This window comes from Protobothrops mucrosquamatus, unplaced genomic scaffold (genome assembly GCF_001527695.2).
Source record: "Protobothrops mucrosquamatus isolate PMUCROS unplaced genomic scaffold, P.Mucros_1.0 scaffold750, whole genome shotgun sequence".
Classification (NCBI taxonomy): Eukaryota; Metazoa; Chordata; class Lepidosauria; order Squamata; family Viperidae; genus Protobothrops; species Protobothrops mucrosquamatus.
This window is the reverse complement of record NW_015387021.1, coordinates 136,544-154,391: the sequence shown is the minus strand read 5'-3', so window position 1 is coordinate 154,391 and position 17,848 is coordinate 136,544. Positions and strand designations below refer to the sequence as shown.

The 17,848-nt window shown below is 37.9% G+C and overlaps 1 protein-coding gene across 2 annotated transcripts in view; it reads right to left on the bottom strand.

Annotated features, from left to right (window-relative positions):
- ZNF318 (zinc finger protein 318) overlaps positions 1–13,808 on the bottom strand; it is a 31,415-nt gene extending 17,607 nt beyond the window's left edge. Inside the window, exons 1-3 of one of the 2 annotated variants that reach the window (XM_015818489.1) lie at positions 13,488–13,808; positions 5,842–6,092; positions 426–1,026 (exon numbers count right to left, since the gene is read on the bottom strand). In XM_015818489.1, coding sequence (XP_015673975.1) covers positions 426–1,026; positions 5,842–6,092; positions 13,488–13,724 — 1,089 coding nt within the window. In that variant the 5' untranslated portion in view covers positions 13,725–13,808. The remainder of the gene's footprint in view (positions 1–425; positions 1,027–5,841; positions 6,093–13,487) is intronic. The other variant, XM_015818488.1, reaches the window with a different exon arrangement.
- Between the last annotated feature and the right edge of the window lie 4,040 nt (positions 13,809–17,848).

Sequence of the window (17,848 nt, the reverse complement as noted above, 5' to 3'; positions counted from 1 at the left end):
TTTTTTGTAAACAAGGAATCTTAAAAGCTTGCATATTTTTTCTGGGAATTTTGTAAGGCTAAGGAAGACATTTCCCCAATATCCCTAAGCATATTGAAACTGAACTTGTAGCCATTAAAAAATAATATATTCTTTAAGTTCTAAAATTTAGAAATACTTCTCTAGGATGACCATAATTGCTTAAAGAAAGACTTACAGACTGCTGATGCCCTAAATTTTAACACAAGTAAAGGGTCCTCATTTAGATCAAATGAAATCAAGTTGATAATTATAAAGGATTCACGCTAAATCAACAATCTTCAATGGCATTTTAGAGAAATATGCCCGTAAACTAACAGTTGAAATTAAGCATAAAGAGATTTAAAACAAAAACAAAAAAAAATTACAATTGACAGTAACAAAAATGGAGTGGAGTGGTGTCAAACCTGCACAGAATGATCATCCACACGTTTCTTCAAGATAGATTTTTTGGGCATTGCTGGTGCCTCATCAGGTCTATAAAGGTACTGAGGTTCTGAAGATTTCGTTGGATTAGTTGAACCAGTCATTACGTAGCTATTGTCAGACAGTTCATGACTCAGATTTCTGCTCAGTTCCTCTTCTTTTCTTTTCCTTCTAGCACTTTCAAGTTCTCGAAAATCTTCATTGAGGTATGTTGGACTTGGACTTCTACTAAAACTTCGTTTACGGTACTTTCGTGTTCCTGACAAGAAACCCTGTGGTTCCGTGTTCGTATCAAGTAATCTGTCATCTCTGTCATATCGCGGTCGTTTTGGCTCCCGCCCTCTATCGTCCAATGCATATAAGGATTTTCTAAATTCACCTTCCCTATCAGTTTCTCTTGGTTTATCCTCATAGTTCATTCTATAGTCTGATTGATGGAGGAAAACATCTCTATTGTGATAGTCCTCATCATGTCTCCTACTGAAAGGACTAGCCTGATTTTCCTCACGAGAAGGATATCTCTCAAGGCTCCGACGATGTAAAAGGCTTCTGCTAAATATTGGTCCATCAGCCAAATCATCCCTGATTAGAGAGATACACAAATTATAACATCATTCAGTTGATAGTGTCAGTTGAACAGATATGTTGAAAAGCAGCCTGCTTGCGCATAAATCCTTGTTTTTCCTTTCAACCGAATACAGTCAATTCCAAAAGTTATATAACTTTCGCAACAGATTCATTTCCTATCACGAACCAAAATGTTTTGTTCTCAATTAAATAACTTCTAAACCAGGGGTAGTCAACCTTGGCTCTTTTATGACTCGTGGACTTCAATTCCCAGAATTCCTGAGCCAGCTTAGCTGGCTCAGGAATTCTGGGAGTTGAAGTCCACGAGTCATAAAAGAGCCAAGGTTGACTACCCCTGTTCTAAACTAATTTATTAATGAACAGAGGAATCATAAAACATAAGCATAACCTGCAAATCCATTCACTAAATTCTGTATTCAGTTCAGGTTATTTTATTGCTCTCCTCCCATCTATACCTTTTGTTTTTTCTTAATCTGTTCTGGAGTGTCCATCAGCCATTAAAGCAGATTTGTCAAGAGAAGGAGAGAAGGAAATCCATTGGTGGGTGTTATTCCATCCACTAGACATCCCTTACATTTTCAAGGTGGGGGTTAGGTCTTACATAAAGTGTGCACCACAATATCTTGATTTTCAAAGATAGCATAAAAGTTATTAGCAGAAAAATAAAAATGATATTGTCCTTTTGCCAGCAATAATACTGAAATTTCAGTTTATGCTGAACAACCACACTTCTACCTCTTAAAGCCATTTTATATACTTTCACTTGAAGAATGATATAGCAGTGTACTTGTTTGACCTGTACCATTGTTTCACAATTAATGGGAAAATTCATTTAATCTGTTTTTTCTCTTGTTGATTTAGAATCACCTTTCATTTAAATTAGTCCATCCTATGCCATAACAAACCACTGAGGTTTTATCATCACATGCTAGAAGTCAGAGAATATAGATAAAAATAGCAACGGCATTCTATTATTCGTTCTGCATTGATTTATCAAACATAGGACTTTTGAGCCTGCATTTGTTGCCTGCCTTACGGACTTAAGTTCTTCTAATACCAACTGTTCACTGGCTACATTATTTCTTTCCAACAACTCCCCTTCACAATGAAAGAAAAAAAATTCTATCAACCTATATTTGATCTCTCTCCCTAGTATATGTGCTTTTTAAGTTCAAAGGGAGCCAAAGGAGAAATTTGCCAGCTACTTTTCGATATAACACAGCAGACAGATTTGGGAGCTATTGGGAATTCTTACTGACAGTTTTTAATCAAAATCCAATCATAACTGTTAAGTAGCTATTTAATCTCACCTTTCTACACACTACAGAGCTACAGTACTGCTTTGACATCTTTACCACAGCAATATTGAGATGTATCAGTAAATCTCTTTTGTAGAAATCCTTGCCCACATTTTTTCCATTGCCCCTGCTATGATAGCATACACTCTTTCATTTTAACATGTCAATAGAATTTAATCCCACCTACAGGTAGATGCTGTTAACCTACTGGTAGATGCTGCAGGAACAAAATTCAAAAGTTATGAATACAGTGGCTCTTAATTAGCTCCTATCTCAATTAGAGGGGAAATATTTTGTTACCAGATCTCTAATTCTATGGACTTTTTCTTTTCCAGACTTTCTGTTTTATTTTTATTTGTATTACATTTGTATTGTATTTTTAACTGATTTTTTATACTTGTTCTTCATTATTTGTATTTATTTATAAATTTCTACACCACTCATCTCACCTATTACATAAATAAGTTTAATGAATAAATTTTCTTTTAGCTGGAGCAACTCCAACTGTTGTAGTCTCCACTGAAGCCACAATATTTTTTTTAAAAAAAACCAGCCTTTTAGAATTAGAGTTGGAAAACATTTGCAATTTGTATCCCTTATTGTTAACATTAAAATTCCTTTAGAATAATATAATTCAAATGGCATCCAATAGAAATATGCTACTTAGTAAAAAATATTTTCCCACATAGATCATTACAGTATGCAGATGTGTTAACATCAGTAGGTTTAAGAAAATCAAAAGATTGTCTCAGTATAAAAAAAGAAAAAAAATACCCCACTGAATAGCACAATGGTGCAGAACATGCTCACTGGGTGCAATTTGCTGACCATTTTGAATAAACAAGCACAAATATGACTAATTCATTCATGCCTTGAATAGGAACCTATAATATTGTAACATTGTGCTGAATTCTCAGTTATCGCTTATTTTTAATCTAGTTTTTCTAAGTTTTGCTTAATTTTCGTATCTCATATTTTCTCACTTTATACTTTTACAGGTCCTTGACTTATGACCACTGGTTCAAATTTACAATGGGCTCAGAAAAACGGACCTTATGACCTGTATTCGCACTTACAACTGTCACACCAGCCCCATGGTCATATGATCACAATTCAGGGGTCTGGCAACTGGCATTTATATTTACAACTGGTTGCAACTTTTTGGCCAATTTATGGCAAAAAAAACCTGGGTTATTTGTTAGGTTCACTTATTAACTATGTGATTCAGTTAGCAACTGAGGTGATTTACTTAACAGCCACCATAAAAATTGTCATATATTGACTCAACTTATGACCATGACTTACAATAGAAATTCCATTCCAATTGTGGTTGTAAGCCAAGGACTACTCAACTTGCAACAATTTGTTTAGTGACCTTTCAAAGTTACAATACCGTTTGTGACTTATGACCACTGCAGCATCCCCATGGTTATGTGGTCAGAATTTGGATGTTTGGCAACTACGGTAGTTCATATTTATGACAGTTTTGCAGCGTCCTGAGGTCATGTGATCACCTTTTGCTACCTTCTGACAAATAAAGTCAATGGAAAAGTCAACTTCACTTAACAACCGTGTTATTAACTTAACAACTGCAGTGATTCACTTAACATCTCTGGCTAGAAAGGTCATAAGATGGAGCAAAACTCATTTAACAACTGTCTTGCATAGCAACATAGATTTGTGGCTCAATTGTGATCATAGGTTAAGGACTACCTGCATGGTTTTTTTTTAAAAAAAAAAGAAAATCAACACTTTTGATTAGAAATAAAACCTTCCCCAGGAATAAGGGATTTTCATTTTCAGCACTGAAATATGTTAAATGACCATTCTATTTGAACGTGCATTTGATCAGAGATCACCAAGCAACTTTCATTGCAAACGCATCATGTTATCAGTGTTCAAAAGGAAATATTTTACCATTATATCACAGATTCATGCTATTCAAAAGATTTTTTTTCTGAATATATTTTGCACATGCCTTTATCTATAATCTTATTGCAAATAGAAAATTGCTAATAGTAAAAACCATCTGCAGATGAAACACAGCCCATATATTGGTTTACAAAAACAGGATGTTTGAATTCTGTTAAACTGTAATCTATTTTCTACATAGGATTTTGCACCTGTAAATTTAGTAAACTTTAATTACTAAACCTTCACCAGGAGACAGGAAATTCATTAAGAGTACTTCTTCATTTTTCTCCCCATCTTGTCAAGTTAAAAAAAAAATGGTTTCAGTTCCACATCTGCTCTTACTGCTTATTTCTTAAGAGAAGGATCCACTTGATAAAAACGACACATTTCATAACAATACTGTTGATTAAAGATGAAGAACGAGTTCCACCAACAAATAATTTTGCTCAGTCGTCAAAATACAGAAATATTTTCAATGCATTTTAGCTATTTACATAGATGCTATTCAAATAAATGCTATTTACAATCTATTGCTTTCTACTTGGAAAATTATGAAATGAAATAAAAAATAAAATAAATGAAATCAATATTTATAATGAATATTTATTTATTAAATGAAAATTTATTTTCAGTTTTGGAAAATAAAAATAGAACCCAACAGCAGCCCAGTGCTTTATTTGCACATCTGCCACATAAAAGACAACCATAAGCTGGGAATGGTAGGGACCATCTTCGCCATTTGCTTTTTAGTAATTATCCAAAAAGGTTAAATCATGGCAACTGGACCAAAGTTTATTAAAACTGAGATGTTTCGTTACTCATTCAAGTAACTTCTTCAGTCAAAATAAAAATCTGGGTAGGCAGAGAATCAAAGAGTCATTGGAATAAACCAACTCTTGCCAGACAGACTGCAGGGAATTTCTCCCCAAAATGAAAAGCAACATGCAAATGAAGACTCAATCATCCAGGATAGATTTAAACCATTATATTGTGAACAGTCAAGCACCATCTCCCACTGAGCATTCTTAACAAACTAACAAACTTCCAAATATACCCATCAACCCAAAAATGTACATTATACGTAATTGATAACTTGTTCCATATATTTAATATGACTGGTACTACACATTCAAATAACATTATTGTGAATATATACTTTTGTACTCATAACACAGAACATTTGCTTTCATTATTTGATTAATATACAAAAAAGGGACAAATCTATCTTTAATGAAAATCTCAATATTGATATTATACTGAAAATGTTATTCTCTTTTGGACTTTGTCAAACGACCGATTATAATACTAACACATGTGTTCTTTTATTAAATTCTTTTTAAATTTATTGAAATTTATTGAAATACTACATTGCTGTATTATTAACAGTACTACTACTACTTATACCATTTTTGTTGTATGAATGAGTTGTCCTATTCATTTTGGAATCAGTCTGAGAAAGTACACTAAATATTCTCTCGTAGATCTGGAATTCACAATATTGCTTGGCAAATGTTATTTGTTATTACATCTTATAAGATTGTGGTGTTTTATATCAAGCATGGAAAAGCATGAAGAAACATAATTGTGATAAACCTACCTATCCGCATCACTCAGGCTATCAACCGGTGAGCCCAGCCTATCACATAACCTCTTTCTCTCAGGTGTATCAATACCATAACGATCATTGCCAACAGTGATCCGCAAATTCTGTTCCACTGAAGATTCAGAGTGTTGACTTCTAGAACGCCGACCTGGGGAACGTGAGCGTCGACCTGGGGAACGTGAGCGTCGACCTGGGGAACGTGAGCACCGACCTGGGGAACGTGAGCATTGACCTGGGGAATGTCTCTGTAATTAGAGAAAAGTAAGATTCTATCATATAGGCTATGTTATCAAAAAAAAAAATCAAAATATAACCAGAATATATAATATTATTGCAATTAAGTTTGGTGTAGTGATTAAGGGACCAAGCTGGAAACTGTAAGTTTTAGTCCAGTGTTTCTCAACCTTGTCAACTTTAAGACGTGTGGACTTCAACTCCCAGAATTCCTCAGCTATCATGCTGGCTGGGGGGTTCTTGGGAGTTGAAGTCCACATATCTTAAAGTTGACAAGGTTGAGAAACACTGTTTTAGTCAGTCTTTCTTAACCCTAGGTATGAAGCAGTAGCAAACCACTTCCAAGAAACCCTGTCAAGAAAACTGCAGAGATTTGTCCAGGCAGTTGCTAGGAGTCAATACGGACTCAAAGGTCGCAAAAGGTGATCACCTGACCTTGGTACACTGCAATCGTCATAAATATGAGTCAATTGCCAAGTGTCTGAATTTTGATCAACATGTGACCTTGGGGATGCTGCAGTTGTTATAAGTGTGAAAAATAGTCATAAGTCACTTTTTCAGTATCATTGTAACTTTGAACGGTCACTAAACAAACAGTTGTAAGTCAAGAACTACCTGTATCTTCAAGTGCTATAAGCCATTTATAAAGATTAAAGCATTCCAGGCAGTTTTGAAGGCTCTCATTCTTAAGTGACCATTTCAACTGGCAGTGATTAACTATATTTTAGTTATATTATGCTGACTTGGAGGCGGTGTTGAGTTTTCAATTGTCAACTGCTTTATTTTTAAGTACCCAAAATGAATGGACAGTATGGAGGAGGCAAATAAAATAGAAATAATTTTTAAATAATGTTTTTAAAAATAATTATAACTTCCCATTTTGTATTTGCAGCAGTAATGTGAGACAGAAAATTTTTCATTGTGAAAACACTATAATTTACTTAATATTCCATTTCTAAGAAAACCATCTCTAATGTTGAAACTGAAATAAGTATTGTTTTTTTTAATCTAACCTGTCTTTTCTTCACAATTCCTTTCTCAACACATTAATCTATAGACATGAAGGGTTGTTAAATGATATGTATTCATTATATATACATTAAATTTCTACTGTGGTTTCCCAGCCACAATATTTAAGGCATCCTGTAGATAGCAAAGAGCCAAAAATTATTTGTAACCATAATCAAAACCCTGATGCTACATAAAGCTGACAGTGCCCTTTCAAAACATCTGTCATATCTGTTGGTAGCAGAGATTAAAAGTGCATTGTGCAAAAAACATTTTCTTCTTCAAGGACAGCTTTCCTAAATACCCTTCTGGTTTCAATGGAGTCATAACATTTTGAGTGAGGGAGTGTAACTTTTGTTTTCATCTGTCTGTCTGTCTGGTCTGTCTCTCATCTATCTCACTGTTGCAGCAACTCTGGAGGAGTCTACATCATGCAGGATTTTATGTACTGTATGTAATATTTCCTCTCCGGATTCTTCTTGTAGGGAACCTATTCTTCCCTGAAGTTATTTTGGATGCTACTTTCTGCTTGTTTTGTAATTCTAGAATATCCTTAACATACAGGAACTGTATACAGTAATCACCACATACTGGTAGTACTTAACTCACGACCACAATTAATCCAAAATTTCCATTAGGCAGTTGTTAAGTAAGATTTATCCCATTTTATGACCTTTTTTTCTCAGAGTTATTAAACAAATCACTGAAGTTTAATGCAGTAATTAAGTGCATCTGTCTACCCCCATTGACTTTCTTATCAGAAGCTGGCTAGGAAGGTTACAAAAGGTAAACATATGACACCAGGACACTGCAACTGTCATAAATATATGATTATCAAGCACCCAAATTTTGATCACATGACCATGGAGATGCTGCAAAGGTCGTAAGTGTGAAAAGCGGTCATAAGTTACTTTTTCCAGTGCTATTGTAATTTCTAATAGTCATTAAATGAGTTGAAGTAAATTGAAACTACCTGTATAAAGGCATTATTGTATCAATAGTTCTATGTTCTTATTCCCTAGGTAGATTCCATGCATACTAAAATCAATACAGTACTAAATGCATACAAAAGACACACAAAAGCCACAACCCAAGCAATAACTAAATTCAATATTTCAACTTCAGATACGTAATAGAGTCAATTATAAAGGTTGGGAATTTTTCCACAGAAAATTACTTAGTGCCTCAGTTATATGCAGAAAATACATATATTTCATATATATTTTTTACAATAGATAGATGCCATTATAAATATAGAGTTAAGCAAATTTGGCCCTTGATTATCTCTCTATTTCTCTCCCTCTCTCTCAAACAGAGTAAAACCAAAGTAAAAATAAAAGCAAAATTATGATTATTTCATTTTCAGCAAATACATAAGCAGTGTTAACTTTCTTCCCTTTAAAACAGGGAAAGTGAAACTGTGTGAAATAAGTTAGATGTTTTATGTGTTTTGATACCTTCTGAGTCATAATAATGCCTTTTGTGGGAAAATAGTGTAATGAATCACTATAATAAGGCCATTGAAGGAGCAAAGAAAACTGTAAATACTGTAGGAAGAATGGGAACAGTATAAAAAAACTGAGAAATACAGTAAAACATCATTCCAGTAATTCTGATTCAGATTTGTCTCTTTATGAAATGGATCTAAAAAATAATGATAAGGACACTAAGTCTCAACACGGTCTCACTGCAAAATGACTTAACTCTGATGAACAGCAAAATGATGTCTTTAAGTGCTTACATTTTAAAAAAATCAACAATATACTTATCACACCGAGTCCTTTCATTTTTCCCTCAAGTATTCCAGATAAAATGTTTGCGCTGCATTATCACATATTATAAAAATATAAGCTGCATTATAAAGCTTTATTAAAATAAACAGGTTCAATTAGATCATTTCCTAGGAAATCAGAAAATATGCTGATTATTTCAGAAAATTTCTTTTCAAAATTTTCAGGAAAACCAGCTTCATTGGACAAAGCAGTCATGTTCTTTGACCAACTGGAATCCTTTTTATAAGGAGTCAAAAATGATTATGTTTTACTCAAAATATTTAATTTTTAAAAAATATAGTCTGAATTTGATCATACAAAGAACGTAATTCTTTAGAAAAATATTTCTAGTTAACAAGATGACAAATTAGAAAGATGTGTAAAATGTGGACCAACAGAGTACTACATCCCATAGAAAATGGTATGGGCATAATCCGATTTATCTTATTTGATGTCCTGTTTTATACATGCACTGAATAAGTTTTAAATTAAGAAAAACAATTTTATATTTTCTTTAAAATGAATAAAGTATTTCTGCCCATGCATGCAAGCATGTAAATCCACAAATATTAATATAATTAATGTTGTTAAAAGCAATACTTACTGGACCACTACAGCTGCTACTTTCTATAGGCATTTTGAAGCTATAATCTGTTGTCAAAAATTTTATTTAAAACAACTACTGTATATGTAACATGAGTTGATTAATGTATATTACAACCCACCTTGGGAGCACAATGGCTTTGGAAAGTTATTCAGAAATACTTTTTAAAAGAAAAAACAGGTAATTATATGCAGGAAAAACACATATTGAATATGAAATGAATGAAAAAATGATATTAATCCTATGGTTTATCTAGAAAATAATCCCCTGGATATTTTCTGTAACTATATCTGCATAATGTAAATCTTTTAAACTATTTTCAAGGAAGCTTGATTAGTCTTATGTACTGAAATCCTAGCGGTTAAAGCCCGGTTCGAGACCTGAGTGCTGTGTGATGCGCTGAGCACCTGTTACTTGCCGCAGTTCCTGCCTACCTAACAATTCAAAAGCATGCAAATGCGAGTAGATAAATAGGTACTACTTTGGTGAGAAGGTAACAGCATTTCGTGCACCTCAGCATACAGTCATGTTGGGCACGTGATCATGGAAAGTGTCTTCAGACAACGCTGGCTCCTGAGCTAAGAAACAGAGATGTGCACTATCTCCTAGAGTCGAATATGACTGGACAGGGGAAACCTTTATATTTCCTGAGATGCTAATTTATAAGTTGAGTTGTACAGCCTCAGTATTATAATTTAGTGACAGAAGCAAAATCTAAAGGTACATTGAGCAGAAGTATATAGTAAAACCCCAAATGGAAAAACTGCAGTGGATGTGGTTGAAGGCAGGTGGACAATTAACAAGGTTGTAACAAGAAAAAAGTGCACATTGCTTCAGAAATATTCATTAATCTACATAAACTTATCATTAATCCGAGTACGAATTCATAAATATCACCAATTCAATACATTTGTGTAATGCACTATCATAGTTAGGATTACAAACCTAGCTGTTTTAACTCCTTAATATTACTGAAAATAGATTTATGCCCCTTCTCTTGTAGCTAGAGTGTATTTTTAACTTTTGAGTTAGATGGAATGCAAGTTATCACTGGATTTTTCAGTCCCGCTTTTAAAACATTCCATTTTCTCTAGAACATGGCTATACAGAAATAATGTAAACAAGTAAAATCTTATCTGGATTCTTGTATTATGCTGAGTTATATGGTTGGTTTAGCATGTGGTGTAAATTCAGCCACTGTAGTTGTAAATCAGGGGTGTCAAACTCGCAACGTCACGTGACGTGTCGCGACGTATTGCAACTTTTTTGCTATTGCCAGCAATGGGGCGGTTTTGCTATGATGCATCCGGCCCGTGGGTCAGCAGTTTGACACCCCTGTTGTAAATGACATCTGATGCCTTAGTGTACTGTGTTACCTGTGATTTACATTACTGTTTCAGTTTGGATGGATGGTACAATGATTAAATCAATAACTTGGATCACTCATTTTCAACTGGATACACAAAAAGAAATTCCACTGAATTCATCTGATACTTTGGACTTTAAGCAAGAATCTTTCATTTGGTTGAAAGAATTATAACACTCAAGAGATCCCAAAAGTATGAGGTTCATTATTCTCTGGGTTCTTTCTTGTAAGATCCCAACAAATATTTTATTACAGTAGGTATGTAATTCAGATCTATATATTATAAAAGTGAGAGCCAGCTTGGTGTAGTGGTTCTGGCATCTCACTAGAAATTGGGAGACTGAGTTCTAGCCCTGCCTTAGGCACAAAGACAGTTGAGTCAGTTATTTTCTCTCAGCCCTAAGAAGAGGCAATGGCAAACTACTTTTGAAAGTTTGCAAAAAAAAAACCTGCAGGGACTGGTTCAAGCAGACTATGAAAATCAGACATGTGAATGGGGTAAAAAATATTATACAACTACTTTAACCCTAACTACTTTTACATAATATCATAGTCTATTTATGGCAGTGATGGCGAACCTTTTAGAGACCGAGTGCCCAAACTGCAACCCAAAACCCACTTATGCATCGTCGGGTGCCGGGTGGGTGTGGCCCATTGGCTGGATGTGGCCAATTGGTGTGTGGCCCATTGGGTGGGCGTGGCTGCGGTGGTAACGGCAGACTGGGTGGGATTAAAAAGTTCAATCAATCAATTCCAGCTTTGCAAGATCTTTTTTTTCCCCGCGAGAAGTTGAAATTGACTGATTGATTGAACCTTTTTTTTTTTGCACACGGCGGCGGAGGCCTAAAGCGAAAAGGTTTTATAAAACCCAGCTGAAGGTCTAGGACTGGGGCGACGGCGCACGTGCCCACAGAGAGGGCTCTGAGTGCCGCCTCTGGCACCCGCCACCACTGATTTATGGTATTCAGACAATAAATCCACTTCAGGTGTCATAACAAAGTATGCTCAACGTATCACTCCCTCTTGCTTACAATTTGAAAATCAGAACATTTTGTGCTGGCAAGCAAACCTCTCTTTTCTTCCTTGTTTTGTGCAATTAAAAACAAATCATGTTTACATTACAACTTGTGATAAGGCATTCCTTTCTTCCCACAATCTGAACTAGACTATGGATTTAAACACATCAAACCATATTACAAAATGCCTCATCTTAGAATATAGACTGAATTTCTTTTATGGTTTCTGAACAAATGATTAAGTTCTCCTTTATAAAGCCATAGAAGTATTTATAATCTACAATCTCAGTAGAACATCCAAATTAAAGTAAATTATTACTATTTCAAACCCTACAAGACACTGACTCTAAAATCTCAGTAAACAGCCACACACATTAGTGGTGCATAAGTGGCACACAATTGCAGAACCTGTGATTTCTTAGTAAATATCATGCACACATGGCTGTCCCTAATTTCAGTGTCTATCCTCACAGCTGTCTGTGCAAACGGTTGTGAAGATATTCTTTTCCATAAAAGAATCAAAGATTTTCCATAGAAAAATCTAACGTTTTCTGTAACTGTGATTTACAAAACACTGATATCTAACCTCTAAGCAGTCCTTATTAAGCATTTTGCTAATGACATATTTTTAGATTAAAAAATAGAAGAATAAAGTATATGCCAAAGGCAGTATAGCATTATGCTTAATCATGTTAAACACTGACTTGTTTTAAGCAAGGTGTGTTGAATAATGAGTTCACATATTGCACTGAGCCTAGACATATCACATAATGAAACCAGAAAATTCTTATTAGAAAATGAGTCCTATTTAACACAAGAAATTGTTTTAATTAACATTTCTGACTGCACTATATGTCCAGTTTTCTTTACAGAAAAAGATAACATACCAAAGACTAAAGATTTTGAGAGTTTAGAACTGCCAAGTAGCAACAATACTGAACAGAGTAGGCAAAGTAACCCAAAGGGAAATAAAAATTACATAATTAGTTTTGTAGAAATTACTTCGGAATCCCACCTGTCTGGCAGTACTGTGTAAACCTCACTGAGCTAAAGTAGCCATTTAGAGGTGAAAAGAACAACCCTTTTAGCTGCCTTCATACAACACACTTAAGTCATGGCTTGCATCGCTAAGTTTTATTAATCGCCCGAATTCGCGTAACACATCCGCCACAAACCACAACGGCTTGATAAACACAACGCGATAAGGCACAAATTAAGCGAAGCGCATTTTGACTCGGCAGCCCGCGCGAACTTCGGCAACGTGTGATTGTTTTTCCTCCTTGGCAACACGCGGACACTTTTTCCTGGTTTCCATAGAGCCCCTTCAGATTTGCTTTAAAGCTGTTGCTGTGGCGGAATTACTTTGCTACACGCAAGCTTGCAATCGTTGCTCAGCCCAAACCAAGGACGCGGGGTATTAAGAGAAGTCTGGGCGGGCGGGCGGGCGGGAAGCGGGACATAAAACGAAATCAAGGATGCTCTGGAGGCGAACGCGTGACAGCCTCACGGCAGACGGGTAGGGAACCGTTACCACCAACGTGGGAATGCGGGGCGCGTGTTCCGAGGCCGAATCCTCAAATGGCCGCTATCCAGGCAATACCCCTCGGACTTCCTCGACTCCCCCCTAACGGAGAGCGTACCCTACTACTGCGACGAGGGGATGGCGAGCGACGAGAAGAGCGACCGCTGGATGGCGAGCGTTGGCGGCGGCCCCGCGGAGATGGAGAACGGGAGCGGCGTGGGCTACGGCCTCGAGCTGACCCGGTGGTGGGGGTGGTGGAAGCACCGGATCGGGAACATCGGGAGCCTGAGCTACTGTTGTCTTTGGGCCGGCTGGAGGAGATCATGTTCGAGCGGCCGCAACCGGGACGGTACATCGCGCACAGGCACCGGCGGCATAAAAGGCCCCCCGAGGCCTCTCGCCCCTCTCTCTCTCTCTTTCTTACGCCCTTTTCTCGCTTGACCACCCCGCGCGGAACGCGCATGCGCGCCGGGGGCCAAGGTCCGGAAGCTTTCTGCGTGCGTCCTTTCAAGATGGCGGGAAAAGAGTGCGCGTCGCGTGAAGAAGGCGCCGCGAGATCTGCAAACCGAACGCGCCGTGGGTTGAAGGGGATGGATGGCGCTCACCTGGCTTGGGCAATGAGAGAGACGCTCGCCCTTTGTTTCCTCTGAAAGAGAGCATCTCCCTCACTCTGTAGAAGATCGTAGAATCTAGTGCAGTGTTTCTCAACCTTGACAATTTTAAGGCATGTGGACTTCAACTCCCAGAATTCCACAGCCAGCATTGCTGGCTGTGGAATTCTGGGAGTTGAAGTCCACATGCGTTAAAATTGTCAAGGTTGAGAAACACTGATCTAGTGCTACCTTAAAGGCCAACACGTTTATTCAAGTGGTATTTCCGACCTCAGAACCGTATCGCAAACGATGCTCCTGAGGATAGAAATGGGCTTAAGTTAAATTCTGCAGGCAAGCAGATTTCCACTTGAAACTAACCACGTTTGTTTCTCGATGTTATCACCTGCAAATGGGTCTCTCAACTCTATGCAAGTATCCACCGAAACAGTTTTGCAGAATTCAACTGCATAAACAAATGTGAATTCTGTTGGCCTGCAGTAGAAAATGTATATTTACTGTAATCCATGTGATAGACTTTAAGATTTGACAACACTTTCCTGTATTTTTCCTGTAAACAAAATTTCCCACTAGCAATTGAAAAACTTGAGTGGGCAATCTATCAAGGCCCCTTCTCTATGTGGTATACAAAGGGCTATTTTGCACAGCCACCTTAAATTGCTTTCCCTATTGCTATAATAGCTGGAGCTGAAGTTGAATTGAGACATTACTGTCCAGATTACCATCCATTCTTCAGCTAGGGCAGGGGTAGGGAACCTTGGCTTTTATGACTTGTGGACTTCAATACCCAGAATTCTTGAACCAGCCATGCTGACTCAGGAATTCTGGGAGTTGAAGTCCACAAATCATAAAAGAGCCAAGGTTGCCTACCCCTAAGCTGGGGCAATTATCAGCAAAAGAGAGTATTTGTAGCTCAGGGTTGAACTGTGGGATCCTTGGTGTTCTCTGAACCTTGGCGGTTTTCTTGTAGGCTTTTCATTACCAAACTAGATAATATCATCAGTGCTAGTATTAGTAGGGGGAGAATGAGGTTTGCTCTCATTTTATATTCTAGTGGCTTGCCCTGGCAATTATGGTAATTATCCTGGTCAGGCCTTCTGGCTGAACAGTCAGTGGTTACCGAAACCCTCCAATTGATAGCATCCCCTGCTTCTTTATACCTCCTATTCATGCTGGGAAAGCAAAAATTCTGACCACACACAATTTTGAGTGATAGGCTTTTTGTGTGACCCCCCGCCCTTCCAACTCTTTCTCATATATGAAACATTGTGTTCAGTATATCCAGAAGTGGATTGATGAAGAACAATAACACCACTAGTGTACCTATCTTCCTGTCATTTGGGCTAGAAGACAAAACTGATGGAACTCTTTGAGTGTTTACCCAGTAAAAGAAAAAAAAATCATCTGTGAACATGCTTAAAAAAAGAAGGGGAAAAGTCCAGTGGTTCACTGGATCTTTTCTGACCAGGTATCATTTGCTCTAATCAATTGTAATCTGATTGCAGGTGCAGATAGGAATTGGTGAACTGTGCTTCATTAATCAAAAGGAAATTATATAGAGCCAGTTTGGTATAGTGCAGTGGTGGCGAACCTATGGCATGCATGCCAGAGGCGGCACTCGGAGCCTTCTCTGTGGGCACATGTGCCATTGCCCCAGCCCCACCTCCCCCCATGGCCCCCTCCTCACCAGCAGCCCCCCTGGAGAGTAGCCCCTGAGCGCTGCCCACGCAGAGCAGCACAGCCAAGGACATGGCAGTCAGGCAATGGGGACAAGACTCCGCCCTCGCGGCCTGTCACATGCAGTTGATGCTGCAGGGCATGGGCATGGCTGCCATGGCACTGCGTGGCTGCCATGGCACTGCTGGACCGCCTGGGCAATCTGCAGCAGGCCGTGAAGGTGGTGGGTGGCCCCGCGGGTGGGTGGGGTGGCTGCCATGGCACTGCTGGACCGTGGCTGCCATGGCACTGCTGGACCGCCTGGGCGTGGCTGCCATGGCACTGCTGGACCGCCTGGGCAATCTGCAGCAGGCCGTGAAGGTGGTGGGTGGCCCCGCGGGTGGGTGGGGTGGGGTGGAGCGGGGGTGGAACGTATGGGGTGGGGTGGAGTGGGCAGGGAGGGGAGCGGAGTGGGGGGTGAGGGCGGGTTTGGGGCACTCGGTCTCTAAAAGGTTCCTCATCACTGGTATAGTGGTTAGAGCACCAGGTTAGAAACTAGGACACTATTGCCTTTGGGGCATGAAAGCTGCTAGATGACTTTGGGCCAGTCACTTTCATTCAGCTCAGCATTACAGGAGGAAGAAGGAAGGAATATTAGGTATGTTCACTGCCTTGAGTTATTAAATATTAAATATTATTAAATATTTGAAATATAAACTATAAAAGTATTTTTTTTTAAAAGTGGCCAATTTCAATACACGTATTACTATAAGTTAGGAGCATGGTGGCTCACAAGGTTAGGATGCTGAGCTGACAATCAGCAGGCTCACTTTCAAGACCAAATTGCTGTTGCAGGACAGGTAAGCTGCTGTCACACACTCCAGCTTCTGACAACTCAGCAGTTTGAAAAGGAGCGACTGCGAGTAGATAAATGGGTACCACTTAACAGGACACAAAAGGAACCCCCAGCTGAGTGTGCCCCAGGCAATGATGATGTTACTGGCTAATACTTTCACCATGGAAGTACTTTGGAGTTTTGAATAGGAAAGTGTTAACTATAAATTGTCCCTCATAATCCCTAAATTTGTAAGTCTAAGATTATATTATATTACGCTATATTCTTATATTTATTACACTATATTGCATACATACAGTTTCTACCAAAATTCAGTGACATAATTTTACATTACATCATAATAATCTTTCCTGGCAAATGAGAAAGGGTTTTAAATAACTGCCTGCAGTCCACAAGTTATCTTTCCAATCGTTAGATTTTTTTTTAATTTAAATTTATATTAAATTTGCCCCTACAAGTATTAATTTATAAGCAACATTGTTAGCAACTCAGAAAATTCCACATTATATCACATTGAAATATAACTCAGAATTAAATACTAGGATCCCTTCAGGGGCCTAAATTTACTATTTGTTTTGCAACTTCTTCAATCTTAATAAAAAGGATATGCTAAGTATTTTTCAATCTTTCTCTATCCATTGCAGTACTGTAAATGAACATTTGATGCAGTCTGCTCTCATACTGATATAAAGTGCATCATTCTAAACAGCAGAGGCCGCTCGACTGGAAAATAAATACCACAATATCTGGAGCACAAAATATTCATAGAGATAAAAAATGTAGAATAACACAACTATCATTTCCAGTTCAGTGGAAAGTTATTCAAGAAATTCACTATTATGAGAATGATGATATAAGATACGCTGTAACATGAGGTCCACTTGTATGGGTTGACTTTTTTTCTGCATTCAGCATAGCACTATAAAATAAGACATAACCATACAGGAAACCATGCGTCACCTCAAATTTTTATTTGAACCAGTCAATTCCATATCAAATCGTAACTGGCCTCCCTTGTTATATCTTGTTTTCTCAAAACCTTGTTAGGATTTCCCAGGAGCGGCGGAATTCTACTTTGTTAAAATCCTAGATTTCCCCTTGCCTTGGTCACCAGCTGGTTCTTTCGATCCTCTAGTGCAGAGGTCCTCAACCTTGGCAACTTTAAGACTTGTGGACTTCAACTCCCAGAATTCCTCAGCCAGCTTGGCTGGCTGAGGAATTCTGGGAGTTGAAGTCCACAAGTCTTAAAGTTGCCAAGGTTGAGGACCTCTGCTCTAGTGCGCAAACAAAACAGAGTAACAAAAGAAATCCGGAAGTTGCGTCCCAAAAGGAAACTTTTATAAGATCAGTGTTAAG